The 14,531-nt window shown below is 40.2% G+C and overlaps 1 protein-coding gene across 1 annotated transcript in view; it reads right to left on the bottom strand.

Moving 5' to 3' along the window:
• LOC120528967 (tripartite motif-containing protein 16-like) overlaps window positions 1-14,531 on the bottom strand; it is a 55,565-nt gene that overhangs the window by 34,620 nt on the left and 6,414 nt on the right. The window contains exon 3 of the mRNA XM_039753036.1: window positions 2,991-3,661. Coding sequence (XP_039608970.1) covers window positions 2,991-3,661 — 671 coding nt within the window. The remainder of the gene's footprint in view (window positions 1-2,990; window positions 3,662-14,531) is intronic.

Genomic DNA, 14,531 nt, shown 5'->3' with positions numbered 1-14,531 from the left:
TTCACTTCCACTTTCTGAGCTTGTGGTGTCATTTTGAGTCATTAAATTTGTACAACACATTTGTTTCACATTCCATGACACAACTTACTGTTTCTGTCACACTTGTCTTCATTTTAACACAGTAGGTGACACACAGAGATTTAATTAAACAAATACGAATGTCACAAAAACATTCAAATAAAGGTTTCATTTAAAAGTTCAATTCAAGATGGAGTTTGGGCTTGAAGAGAGCTACAAATAAAGGAGACAGTCCGAAGGCCCACTGGTGCACAAATCAGTCCTTCAGATTTACAGGACATCACATCAACAACCAGGATATCAGAGCTTCACACATAAAAACTGAAGAAACCTGCAAACCCAGGAGACCTCGAATGGCTAAGGACTGCAGTTGTAGGACCAACAAGGCCATTGTGGAGTTGAGACTTGTGAGAACTTTGTCAAGTGTTTGGTCATTTTATGGAGTCAAGTGAGATAACTGAGGCCGAGAAGACACGAGTGAGTCTGAGGAGTTCAGGAAAAAGTGAAATCTGAAAAGGAGTTTAATGAGCTCAGAGAAATCTGACAAGAAATCAAAGGAGTCACTAATAGAAATACTTAAAGAAAACATTATAACTGAAGATCAAAGAAATACATAATAACACAAATGAAACTTAACTAACTAAGAGTTCAAACATGAAGAGCAAACGAGTCGCTACACAGTGGGCTGCTTTATGGCTTGCAGGGCATGTGGCTTGGCTATTTTACAGAGGGGCGCAGATCCAGATGTCATTGTCAACAAACGTGACAAAAGTGAGAGCAGGCTGGCAATTGTGTAAGAAAAGAGTGAAAATGGAGGAGCTAAGATTAGGAGGAGAAGACACCCGGTGGTCTTATCAGAAGTGCTGTCTGTGACACAAGACACTCCTGGGAGGACTGGAGATACCAAAGAGTTCAACACGAGGCTCACATTGGCTTTAAGATGGAGGGGCACAGGGCTAAGGGGGATCAGGGGGATTTTAACATCAGATGACAGCTACACCCCTGGCATGGGATCCACTGATGTTATGGGAAGGCAAACAAGGAGGTCAGTCGTGGACTTTTAACAAGGAGATCAAGAAGTCAAGGTTTAATAACTCAATCAGAAACAGGCAGTAATATTAATAAGACTAAGGGATAAGCGGAGCTGGATATTAATAGTAAAGTCAACAAAGTAAAAAAAATATATACTAACACAAAAACAAATATAGAATCAAACTAGAGAACTGGAAACCAAAAACATAAGACTAATAAATTAAAAGATTATAATAATAAGAGTAAGTTACAAAAGAGTGAAAACCTCGAATGGGAGTGAAAGTGAACAAAAATAATAGGAGTGTGAGTTTACAAAGTCTTAACAGTCCATGTAGTAGGCCCTGATAATAATAAAAGTGTAAAAAGTAACTTTAAAATGTCTAGTCTACATGTGATAAATCAAAATCAAATTGGCAATACATTTTAAATAGGAGATATGAAAACATGAGGTCATTACAAAGAAAACAAATGAATGGAAGAAAATGAAACCTGACTAAGGCCAAGGGAGGCCAAGAACAGAAATGGATACACAAGATTTAGAAATGTCAGTGTGTGTTGGTGGTGTCGAATTTCATTAACAACCAACTGCTTCAAATCTGTGAGGGTACAGAGATTTGAGCAGAGAGCATCAAGGGTATTGGCCTGAAATTAGGAGTGGGCCATAGACCACCAAATACAGATAAGCAGCCAAATACAGCTTTAAATGGCCGAGGCCCCACTTGCTGTATGTATCTGAACTAATCTGCACATTCACACCAGAGCGCACATTAAGATCTCATGATTTCAGTCTTCTAAACAGACCAAGGATTAATAAAACAACAGAGCGAGGTCGAAATGCACACTGAGGGGTCTGATCGGCCTGCTCATATAAGAGATGCCCCATCACTCTCAGGCTTACGAGTTGCCACTTTAGTCTGGCATAGCTGGTAGTGCTGACTGTTAGCTGTGCTTATTACGTCTGTTTTTTAGTCATAAAAGTGTTATTGGTTATATAATCATCATGAACTCTTACTAAACCTTCTCTATTCTGTTTCTATTCTCACTTCAGTATTCTGCTGTTCCACTTCTCCACCGCCAAGCTGTTTAATAGCCCATGACTGGGATACCTGAGGCATCGGGAGCATTGGAATTGAAGAGATAAAAGGACTGATTAGCCTGCCCAGCACATACGTGTACGGTAGAAGGACCACCAGGAGGTGGGTGGCCAGTAGGCTGAGGTCTTCAGACGTGTATGATTTCTCTCAGTTCAAAATGGCCGCTGAACCTACAAAGGTTTATTTCCTCCAGATGTGCTGACAGTTGTTATTTCTGATTTCCTCTCCTCTTTTGTTAGCTGGCGTTATCTCGATGATGATATTAATGGACGTGTCCTGTTTGATCCTTTTATGTTACTCAGATGACGGTGCTTTGATTAATGTCTGTTTAAATTAATCTTTACTTTTATGTGTGTACATGTAATTTGTAAAGTTTGTCAGCTTGTCTCCAGTGAACTGAGCCTGCAGCAATGAGGACAACACAAAAAATACTGCAAACTAAAAAATGCCATCTATAATATAAAGCCAATTAAAACTTTATGCGTATTGTAAGAATTTTAGATCTAATCCCAGACATCAATTTTAACTGACATGTGAGTGTAACGTGTCTCTTAGAGAGGCCCAAGGTACTCCAGACACAAGTGATCAGAACACAAAGAACCGCCGCTCAGTTTAATGAGAGTACTCAGTTCACTCGACTGTCCATGGATCACACTGTGTATCTCGCCCTGGACTGTTTCATGTCTTCCACCCAGTCTCATCAGGATTGGCTCCAGCTCCCTACTGACCTATACATGCAGACTGAGACTCCTCAAGATGAAGGAATAGATTTCTATGACATACTATATCTAAGTATCACTTAAATCCTTTTTATTTAGCTTTCATCAAACACTAAACTCCACTCACCTGTTTTCCTTCTCTTTCCATCTTCAGCTCGACCTTTTCATAACCGTCATGTTCAGCCATTACACACATCCTGCAGACACACATCTCATCAGTTTTACAAAACATCTCCAGACTTTTCTGATGTTTCACACAGAGTTCCTCCTTCAGATTTCTATCAGGATCAACCAGCTTGTGGTGCTTCAGGGCCGCTACTTCATAGTGAGGCTTTTCTCCTGTGTGGCTTCTTCTGTGGTTTTGAAGATCACTTATACATGAGAACGACTCACCACATTCTGGACAACAATGAGGTTTTTCTCCTGTGTGGATTCTTCTGTGCCTCTGAAGACTGCTTTTTCTTGAGAACGACATACCACATTCATGACAACAATATGTATTTTCTCCATTGTGAATCTTCATATGCTCATTTAGATCACTTTTGTGTGTGAATTGTTTGCCACTTTCCAAACAACATTTTTTTCCAGTATGAATTTGGATTTCTTTCTCCACTTGTTGTCGATCAGTTTTGATGGTTTCTGTCTGTGTTACTCCAGTAGCAGGGTAAGAACTGCACTGTAAAAAGGCTGCTGTCAAGTTCTCTGATCCTCTTGCTGATTTCTTCATACCCTTCTCATTGTATTGAAGAGAGTGCTGACCAAATGAAGGTGGAGAGAAGCTTCCATTCTTCTGTAAATCTAAAAAAAATAACAAACATTTTAACTATTTTTTTCCTGACAGCTTTATCAAAAGTGACTCACAACATTTGAGACACAATTGGTTACATGTCTCTTGTTCTTTCAACTGGAGCACAGAGAGGTCAAATTTGTAAATTTGAACCTGCAACTTCAAGGTTTGATGTCCAAATTCCTAACCACTACCCATCTTTTAAAATAAATGAAACAGTACAAGTGGTGGCACACTTGGTTGAAGTTCCTTTCTCATACTGAGGTGCCATTTATGGTCTGGCCACTCCATGTGTGGTCCTTACATGTTCTGCTGCTGTCTGCTCAATTTCTCCACCTTTATCTCACATGTGAAAGACAGGCCTGATCTGTTCAATCGATCACAAATCCAAATCAGCCAATTTTCACTCCAAATGACTTGACCGTGATCAGCAAATTAGTTGATCTTAACATCTGATCTTGAATGATAAAAAGCATGCAAGACAAAGTTCCAACATTACCAAAATACAGAAACACGTCCTCGCCAGTCTAACGATTTTATTGCCTTCCTACGGGAGATAACAAATTTTCGGTTTGTAATATATGCGCAAAAAGAAGTCAGTGATGGAGGATTCTCTGCTAACACTTTCAACAATACAAACCTTACTCAGCATCTGAGAAGTAAACACAAAAGGGACTGGTGTGAAGAACGAGATGTTCAAAGGCTGAGGCGACCAGCAAGCTTAGTCTAGCTCAGTCGCCTACTCTCACTCGGCCTCCAATGATGGCAGCACTTAGAAAACTCAACCTTATAATACTGACAGTAAGAACGCCAAAGACTTACTGTGACACAAAAACAGTGGAATTCGCAAGCCTGGACAACCAGCTACTTTCACTTATAGAAGATGTCACCTTCTAGATCATTTAGATCCACGATTCCATCTGCCAGTGAGTGTTTGTTGACTGATTTATTTGTATAGTTAATTACCTAGGCATTAGATTTTTTGACTTAAATCCATTTGATTAGCCTTTCAGTGACTGTGTAGGTAGATGGGAGGAAAGGGATGCAGAGTTTAACTGAGCTGGTACATAAATATAAATCGTTATCAAGTGGAGGTGGATTAGTTAGAAATTGTAATCAGCCCTCATATTGGCTTGTTGGTTAAAATGGTACGAGCCTTGTTTTTAGACCTAAATAATACTAATTATACATAATAAGCATTGAGTGTGAATAATCCCTATACAGTTACAAATTCTGTAACAAATATTATAATGATATTTTTACCCAAATTAAACAATTGTACAAGGACACGTATTTCACAGATGATTGAAAATCTCAAACATATAAACTGCTTAGTGCCGGTGTCTCGACCACACAGACGCACTCGGAGTGACAGACGACAGCCGAGAGATCCAAAGAAACTCCCCGCCAACAGAACTGCAGAATGCATGAAGAAACTGTCAAAAAAGATAAAAACGATATTTGAGTCAGCAGCATCAGGGGTGAATCTTTATCTCTGTGAACCTTATACCACAAGAGATGCTGGGCCACTGGCTTTCTGGAGGACCAATAAAAGTCGTCGTCCTACCTGTGCCCTCCTTATACAAGCGAGGATAGCGAGGGTCTGTTCAGTACAGCAGCACACGTCGTGGATGACAGGAGGACCAGACTGTCCTCAGAACATGCAGAGATACTTAATATATACTTAATATAATTTTAGATGAGAACCTAAAGCGTTCAAGACTGTGTGGCTTTCTTCTTATCGGAGTCGACGGCTACAAATATCTAATTGAATATTTTATTTGATTAGAAATGTGGAGTATGATTAAGGCCTTGCTTTTGTTTTGTTTAGCTTGTTTTTGTTCCATTATGTGTGAATTATGGGTAAATGTTCTCTGTCTATGCTGTATGCAGTAACACTTTATTATGGAATGTGAAGTTTATGCACGGCTAAAATACATTTATTATTATGAAGATAAAAAATGAAAAACAGTATTATTATTCTTGATATCAGCAGATCGTAATGGAATGGGTGATCAATATCAGCTCTAAAGACTCCGATCAGAGCCTTCCTACCCGATAATATGTCTGAATTTGGGTTGTCTCTTCTTAAATGGTAATGTATGTGATGATATTTACATCCTCTAGAACCTAATCTGGCCTAAAAATAAGCATACAAATATATTCGCTTGTGTTAGGGGGGCACAGTGTTTAGCACAGCTGCTTCATTGGTCAGGTCCCCTGGGGTCAAATCCTGCCCACAGTTGTTCTACACAGGGGCTCTGAATGGCGTTTTAGATTATTCTGATTCTTCCTCTCATCCCCAAAAACATGCAGGTGAAGTGGAATGGTGACTACAAATTGACCCGATGTGACTGTGGGAGACGAATGGGCCCAAGATCATCTCCAAGTGAAGATTTCACACCACTAACAACTTGTCCAGGCCATGCTGCCCCAGCAAATTCAGGCAGAGACCAGAACACAAGATGTTAAAAGAAGACCCTGAGACTCCTGAATGTCATCATGGCTCATACAGGTAGCTCTTGTCACTGTTAACGTCAAAGTGCACGAGATTAACATTAGAAAGATGAGGCAGAGGAGGTTGGTCTCGTCTGTTATGGGAGATGGAGCTCCGTTAGCAGCGGTTTTATTTTCTCTCCTATTTCTCATTATCCCGAGGTATCCTGTATTTAGCCAACCCGAGGAGTTTCTACTACAGTATATAAACATGAGTAACAAAAAATGGGGTCAGAAAAAAATGGAAAGGAAACTTAAAGCTACACCCAAGTCTAGGCAGACATCAAGCCCAAGTGCAAGGTACGGCCTTTCAGAGTGCACAGACTTTTCAGGACCCCTGCTCCACTCCATCATCTCCAGTTGAGAGCGAAAATAGGGGCGAAGGTTCAAGTGATGCAGATGACGATAGCTCGCTGATTCTAGATCACTTGAAACTTGAAATGGCCTTACGGTCCATGCTTTTATCTACTCCTCACGAGCCGGAAACATCGGATACAACCGGCATTTCCACTTCACCCACGGAGCATGAAAGCCGAAACGATTTGTCAGAACTGATGGAAAGGATTGCAGCATTGGCCATGGCCAAGGCCATAAGAGAGCTTAAGAAAGACATTCAGAAAAATATGAAGAAAGAAATATATGGCTTGCTCAAGACTAAAGAAGCTGCGGCTGGAGCTGCAGCAGGATAATAAAAAGACTTGGAAAAACGTATACAGTAATCCCTCCTCGATCGCGGGGGTTGCGTTCCAGAACCCCCTGCGATAGACGAAAATCCGCGAAGTAGAAACCATATGTTTGTGTAGTTATTTTTATATATTTTAAGCCCTTATAAACTCTCCCACACTGTTAACATTATTAGAGCCCTCTAGACATGAAATAACACCCTTTAGTCAAAAGTTTAAACTGTCCTCCATGACAAGACAGAGATGACAGTTCTTTCTCACAATTAAAAGAATGCAAATAGATCTTCTTCTCTTCAGGAGCAGAGAATTTCAGAGGGAGAGAGAGCTCGTGCTCGCAAAAGAAAAGCAAACAATCAAAAAATCAATACTTGTGCTTTTAAGTTTGCCGCGGCATTTTTTAGAGGAGCGTTAGTATCTTCTAAGCAAACAGCCTCTGTGCAAACAGCCCCTCTGCTCACATCTCCTCCGTCAGGCGCAGAGAACGTCAGAGAGAGAGAACGAGATTAAAGCAACAATCAAAAAATCAATACGTGTGCTTTTGTGCTTTTAAATATGCAGAGCACCGCAATAAAGCGGCATTTTTTTAGAGGAGCGTCAGTATCTTTTAAGCAAACAGCAGCCCCTCCGTCAGGCGCAGAGAATGTCAGAGAGGGTGAGATAGAGGCAGAGACAAGCAAACAATCAAGCTCCGCGCGGGATGCATATCTTATAGCATTGAGGAGTTTTAGTTTATATGTAATACATGCTCTGATTGGGTAGCTTCTAAGCCATCCGCCAATAGCGTCCCTTGTATGAAATCAACTGGGTAAACAAACTGAGGAAGCGTGTAGCATAAATTAAAAGACCCATTGTCCGCAGAATTCCGCGAACCAGCGAAGAATCCGTGATATATATTTAGATGTGCTTACATTTAAAATCCGCGATAGAGTGAAACCGCGAAAGTCGAAGCGCGATATAGCGAGGGATTACTGTATATAATCGTTTTCATGCAACCTTTAAAAAGGTACAGTATGCTGTGAAAAACTGAGAAACACATTCAGGAAAATACATCTAAGCTGAGAGAACGTGCCGATCAGCTGGAAGACGTTAAGCAGACATTCGCGACTCGAATTGAAACAGTGGAACATTTGGCATCTAACGGCGATGGAAAAGCTACAGCTGCGAATTCAGAGTGCAAAAAACTCTGAGACAGACGCTCTGGAGAAGGAATAATAATATTAGAATCGAACGTCTACCTGAGAATCATGAAAGTCCAAACCCAGTGAAATTCTTGGCTGAACTATTCTCAAAAATAATTGGAGAGGACTTTAAAATAGATACCGAGATAGCGGCAGCTTATCGCATACGTGGATCAAATGCCTCTAAACCTAGGACTCTAATTGTCCGCTGTGAGAGATTACAATTTAAGCTTAATGTAATGGCACTTCTCAGACAGAAACAAAAGATTATATTTGAAAATAACGTAGTTGACTGCCTACCTATATTGCATCCCCCATCCCCACGCCTCCCACGTAATTGACTGCCTGCCCATATAAGGCCATCCGTTAGCAGCAATCCAAGCTGTGAGAAAACAGTAAAAAGGAGGCGTGTCAGACGTCTTGGTACATTTTCCGATGCAGCTAGACGAAAACAACTTCGTGACGCTGTTGCTAAATACTCGCAGAAAAATCCACAAGTTAATAGACACGCTGTCACTAAATACTCGCAGGCAATTCCACAACTTAATAGAGACTGTAGTGAGTTCCTCTTAAGTTGAATGAGGAGCCCACAACACACAAAAATCTCCTACTCTTAGGAAAATTAATTCTATTAGGAACAGAAACCGACAGAACCTTAGCCCCAGTTTGACATCCTCAGCTGTAGTTGGATTTTGTGAAGTTATAGGAGAAAAGGAAATAATCACCCCAACAATTCTTTAAACAATCAAAATAATTATATATATTATTATAAATCAAACAAAACAATAAACACCCTTTAAACAATCCTTAACTAATCTATAATAACTATACAACTCCTAAATAATCTGCCACCCCCTTAAACACTATATTAAATAATATATTACCCAGAAAACGGCGAAAAAAGAAAGAAAACAAAAGAATGCAAGAAAGCAGGAAAGAAAGAAAGCAAGGTAAAGAAATAGAAAGAATATCTTATTTATAAACGGCGCATATATATTCACATGTACTTACACCCAGACACACACAATCCCCACACATTCCCCAGTCCTTTATCTGAACTTTTTTTTTAAAAGTTTATAATCACACAGCCTGGGAAGTCTGCAGTGAATCCAGCTACCAATCCTGATGTACGCCGCGGACACTTTTACTTAATTTACATGTAAAGAAGCGATCTCACCGGCTCGGCGAAAGTTCCTTTATTGAAGAATGAAGTCCGTCTCACCTGGGTGACTCAGCATTACCGTCCATCCATGGCCGACGCCCGCTCCACAACAGACAAGTAAAGCTGTGAGGTCCAAATATCCCGTTTAGGTTAGCAGGCACCCCTTCTACCTGCACCCAACAGTCCTTATTACGGAGTCTTCTTTGCTTTACCGCTGGCTGCTTCTTTCCATTCACCTTCCTAGCTCTTTATTTAAACAGTTTTCATTCTCCCTTTTCCTTCAAAATACGCGCCTCCATTGCCTTTTTACAGTCAGTTCCCCTTACGTCACACCATGGTACGTTTAGTAAGGACCCACAGGTGTAGTATGGCCCCCAATTCTTCTTAAAGAGATATCCCACAGACAGTTAATTACTGGGACATAATCTCTAAAAGGAAACACTTGGCAGAAACAGTTAAAAGCACACAATAAAAAAATATGTGACAACCGTTACAAGACGCTGTCATTAAATACTCGCAAGAGATTCCACAAGTTCATAGATACGCTGCCGCTAAATATTCGCAGGCAAATCCACAAGTTAAGAGCGGGAATGCCTGTTAAACATCTTAGATTCACGAGTAGCGATTTGGGTAGTGAACACTTCGATGAATGAAACCTGTCATCTTTACAACGGCTGACAAACACGGAATGTAACTTCATAACAACACATCCTCCAAATATGAACCTGATTGAAAGAAATAATGATAATCAGATCCTTGATGACAGCAACACTCATAACAGTCACAAAACAATTACATTGATAATCAGGTTATGTTATTTTTAAAATGTTTCCTTTTCTTTTTCATAACTTCTTTAACACACTACTTCTCCGCAGTGAAACGTGGGTATTTTGCTAGTTTCTTAATATTTCAAGCTTGTTGAAGATTATTATTTATGCTTATAGTATATAGACTTTATCGTCAATAGATATCTCTACTTTTTAATCCTCAAACGCCGTAGCTGGGGGGCTTGGTTTGTTTTGGATGTGCTCTGTCTCTAGGTATGTCCAGCCTCACGTGGGGAGGCAAAATTGGGGGATAACGGGGAGAGAGAGAGAAAGAGAGCAGGCTAAATCTAATCTATGCTTTAAATCCTTATAATTATAACTTCCAACGTAACAACAACGCTGCATGGCAATAACTCGTGGGAAAATTGGAAATTAAGGTTAAAGCTGTTTCATTTCCAGTTAAGACTACAAAATGACATCAAAAATTCAGAATCAATGCCTCCATGATAGGACAGTTAACTTTGTGAGCTGGAATGTTAAAGGCCTGAATCACGAATTAAAGAGAAAGAAAGTACTCTCTCATCTAACAGGTTTAAACGCTAAAATACTATTTTTACAGGAGACCCACTTAATAAGCAAGGATCACTTCTGGCTGCAAAAAGACTGGACTGGCCAAATGTTCCATTCCAGCTTTACAAAGAAAACTAGAGGCGTGGGAATTCTCATACATAGAACAGTCTTATTTGTAGCATCAGATGTAGTATTGGATCCTGAAGGGGGATATGTGATGGTCACGGGTAACTTGTAGAACTATAAAATAATTTTGATAAATGTTTATGCACCCAATGTCAATGATAAGGAATTCATACAAAATGTATTTGCATCCATTCCCAATGTGAACACTCATAAAATTATAATGGCTGGGGACTTTAATTGTCTTTTAAATCCACTCTTAAATAGGACTCCTGTCACAGGGGGGATGACATCTAACACTGCAAAGACAATCACAGTTTTTAACTGATCACAACTTATCAGACCCCTGGAGATTTCTAAACCCAAACTTAAGAACATATTCTTTCTACTCACCAGTGCATCATTGCTACTCAAGAATTGATTATTTCTTTATAGATAATAATTTCTTGCCTACGATTAAATCTTGCAAGTACAACGCTATTGTTATTTCCGACCATGCCCCTCTGATCTTGGAGCTAAAATTATTATGCCCCACACACTCATCTCACAGATGGTGTCTTAGCCCACTTCTATTAGCAGACGAGGACTTTACAGAATTTATATACAAACAAATCAGTTTCCTCCAAGAGACAAGTACATTCTCAGAGGTCTCTGCAGGAATACTCTGGGGAACTCTAAAGGCTTTCGTAAAAGGACAGATTATTTCATATCTTTCCCACAGAAATAAATCAAAAACCAAGAAGGTATCAAAGCTAACCAGCGAAATTACTAGAATTGATGAAGAACATGCCAGGTGTCCAAGCAAGGCTCTTCATAGGAAAAGGCAGGATCTGCATTCAGAGCTCAACTTCTTAACATCCAAAGAAACGGAACCACTCATTTTTAAATCAAGACATCATTACTATGAACATGGAGAGAAAGCTAATAAGCTCTTAGCTCAACAAATCCACAAGCAAGAAGTTTGCAATGCAATCCCAGCAATCACCAACACGAACGGGGATAAAATCATTGACCATAAAAATATAATGCACACATTTAGAGACTACTATAAATCCTTATTTTCTACTGAGTTTAAAGAAGACAACACACAATCTAATGCATTTCTGGATACATTACAGATACCACAAATTGATACTTTTAGTGCAGAGGAACTGGATAAACCTCTGATGCCATCAGAATTACTAGATGCTATAAATTAACTTTAAAGCAGTAAAGCAGCAGGCCCTGATGGCTACCCTGTAGAATTTTATAATAAATTCTCCACTCAGCTAGCTCCCCTCTTATTAGCATCATTTACAGAAGCTAGAGACAATCAAAGGACTTCAAGGCATTTTCCAGTTTCAAATGATCTTCTCTAATCAGCGAGCTATCGTGACCTGAATTACTTGAACATTCGCTCCCTATTTTGCTCTCAACTGGAGATGATGCAACGGACTGTGGTCCTGAGGAGTCTGGACTTTCGCCCATCTGTTCCAGGTCAGTCTCTGAAAGGCTGTACCTTGAGTTTGAACTTGTCGATCTAGGCTTGGATGTGGCTTTAGTTTTCTTTTCCATGTCTTTCTGAGCCCCTTTCTTGCCGCCCATGTTTATATACACTTGCATATACTGTAGTAAAATCCTCGGGTTGGATAAATACAGAATATCTCAGGATAATAAGGAAATAATATAAAAAATTACACCGCTGCTAATGGATCTCCGCGTTAGACGTCCATCTCTCGAAACGGATGAGACCAAGACCACTTTCACTTCTGAATAATGATGTGAAGATGCTCTCCAAAGTCCTAGCTAGGAGAATGGAGAAAGTGCTGCCTTTGGTAATATCACAAGATCAAAAACTGAATTTATTGAAGGCCAACACTTAGCTTCCAATCTTCGACGCCTGTTTAATTTATACTAATAAAAGGCAAAGCCCTTACTGACTCACTCACTCACTCACTCACCCACTGAATGACTGACTGACTCATCACTAATTTTCCAACTTCCCGTGTAGGTAGAAGGCTGAAATTTGGCAGGCTCATTCCTTACAGCTTACTTACAAAAGTTGGGCAGTTTTCATTTCGAAATTCTACGTGTAATGGTCATAACTGGAACCTATTTTTTCATCCATAAACTAAAATCGACGTCTGCTCGCTGGCCGTGGGAGGCGGAGTTACGCCTCCCATGTAATTTAGTGCCTGCCCATATAAGGCTGTCCGTCAGCGGCAATCCAATAGAAACACTGCCGCTAAATATTCACGGATGAAGGACTGTGCTTATGCAGACGAAGATGAGATGGTCAGGGTGGTGTTTGGCACAAACTCAGCGAAACTGCGAGAGAAACTTTTAAGTGCCGGGTCTTAGCTAACATTAAATATAGCCGTGGACATCGCACGAGGTGGCACCAGCACAGCTGGGAACCTTCAATGCATGTACACAGAGCGGCTCACGTGAACTGACGCAATGCACAGACAAAAAGCAACAGTTCCAAAGAGTGCTGAACAAAAACCGAATTACACAACTGCGGAAACAAAGCATGGTGTGAACCGTAAGTTCAAATTAAGTTTATAGACACACTCCCGCTGCCGTTTGTCATGCCTACGACGAGTATGGTATTTGCAAGATACAAGTTTAATGAGAAGACACGAGACTTTGGATCACTTTGTTGCGGAGTTAAAATTGCAGTAGCAAGAAACTTTGAAGTGCCGGGTCTTTGCTAACATTAAATAAAGTTGAGGACATCGTGAGATCGCACAAGCACAGCTGAGAAGCTTCGATGCATGTACTCCGAGCGGCTCGCGTCAACTGACTTTGCAGGACTGGAAAAGATTAAATTAAGTTCATACACACGCTACCGCTAAATATTCACAGGCAATTTCCACAACTTACTACGGGAATGCCTGTTGAACATCTGTAATACTACATTTTTCTTTATGTCACTGTATCTGGACAGTACTGTTATGAGTTTTATTCACATGTGCATGTTAACTGTGGCACACACGGGCTCAGCAGTTAGAATTGCTGACCAAGCATTGGATTAGATAGCCAAAGACAACTGGAGGCTTGTATAGTCAGCTTAAACACAGGTTAGGGTATTTCTGTCCTCTATCAGCACAAACCTTCTTTCCTTCTTGGGAGAATGAGAATCGACATGTAAGCACTATGATATTTCTGTATTTTGTGGGAGAGGAATTCAGCTCTTGTTTGGAGACGGAGAAGACCAGCAAATGAAGCAAGAACCATATAAAAGGTCTGGACAGTGGCCAGACCCTTCGAGGCTGCGTCGACACAAAGAGTTGTCGAAAAACCTCCCAGCGTAGGGACGGAGAAAATGGCTGACTGTGTTGATCCAGATTCCCACCTGGATAAAGTCTGCCCATATGCCTCCCCGTCTGTAACTCGTAAAACGTCCAGTAAATGTAAGCTAAAAGATATTTTGTCTCATGTGATTCTTGTACCGCCGTAATCACTATGGGAGGGATATCGCCTTTTATGGTATATTATGATATTGTTTAATTATTTAATAAGCCACAATATTAAAAGAACACATTTCCAAGAGAGCTAATGCCTCTGCGGGAAACAACATCTCACATTCACAAGTTCCGATTTGGGTGGTAAACATTTCGATGAATGAAACCCGTTATCTTTACAACGGTTGACAAACATGGAATAAACTTGAACACAACACGTCCTCCAAATACGAACCTGATAGAAAGAAATAATGATAATCAAATCCTTGATGACAGCAACACTCATAACGGTCACAAGACATTGACAATCATGTTACGTTATTTTTAAAATGTTTCCTTTTCTTAGCACAAGCACAGCTGAGAAGCTTCGATGCATGTACCCCATAACATGTTAAAAAAAAAAAATGAATTTAATCACACTTTGCATTCCAAGCAAAGGGTAACTTTTGTCAATGC

The sequence above is a fragment of the Polypterus senegalus genome, chromosome 4, assembly GCF_016835505.1.
Source record: "Polypterus senegalus isolate Bchr_013 chromosome 4, ASM1683550v1, whole genome shotgun sequence".
Classification (NCBI taxonomy): domain Eukaryota; kingdom Metazoa; phylum Chordata; class Cladistia; order Polypteriformes; family Polypteridae; genus Polypterus; species Polypterus senegalus.
Note: the sequence above shows the minus strand (reverse complement) of the source record. Positions and strands in the feature narration are given on the sequence as shown.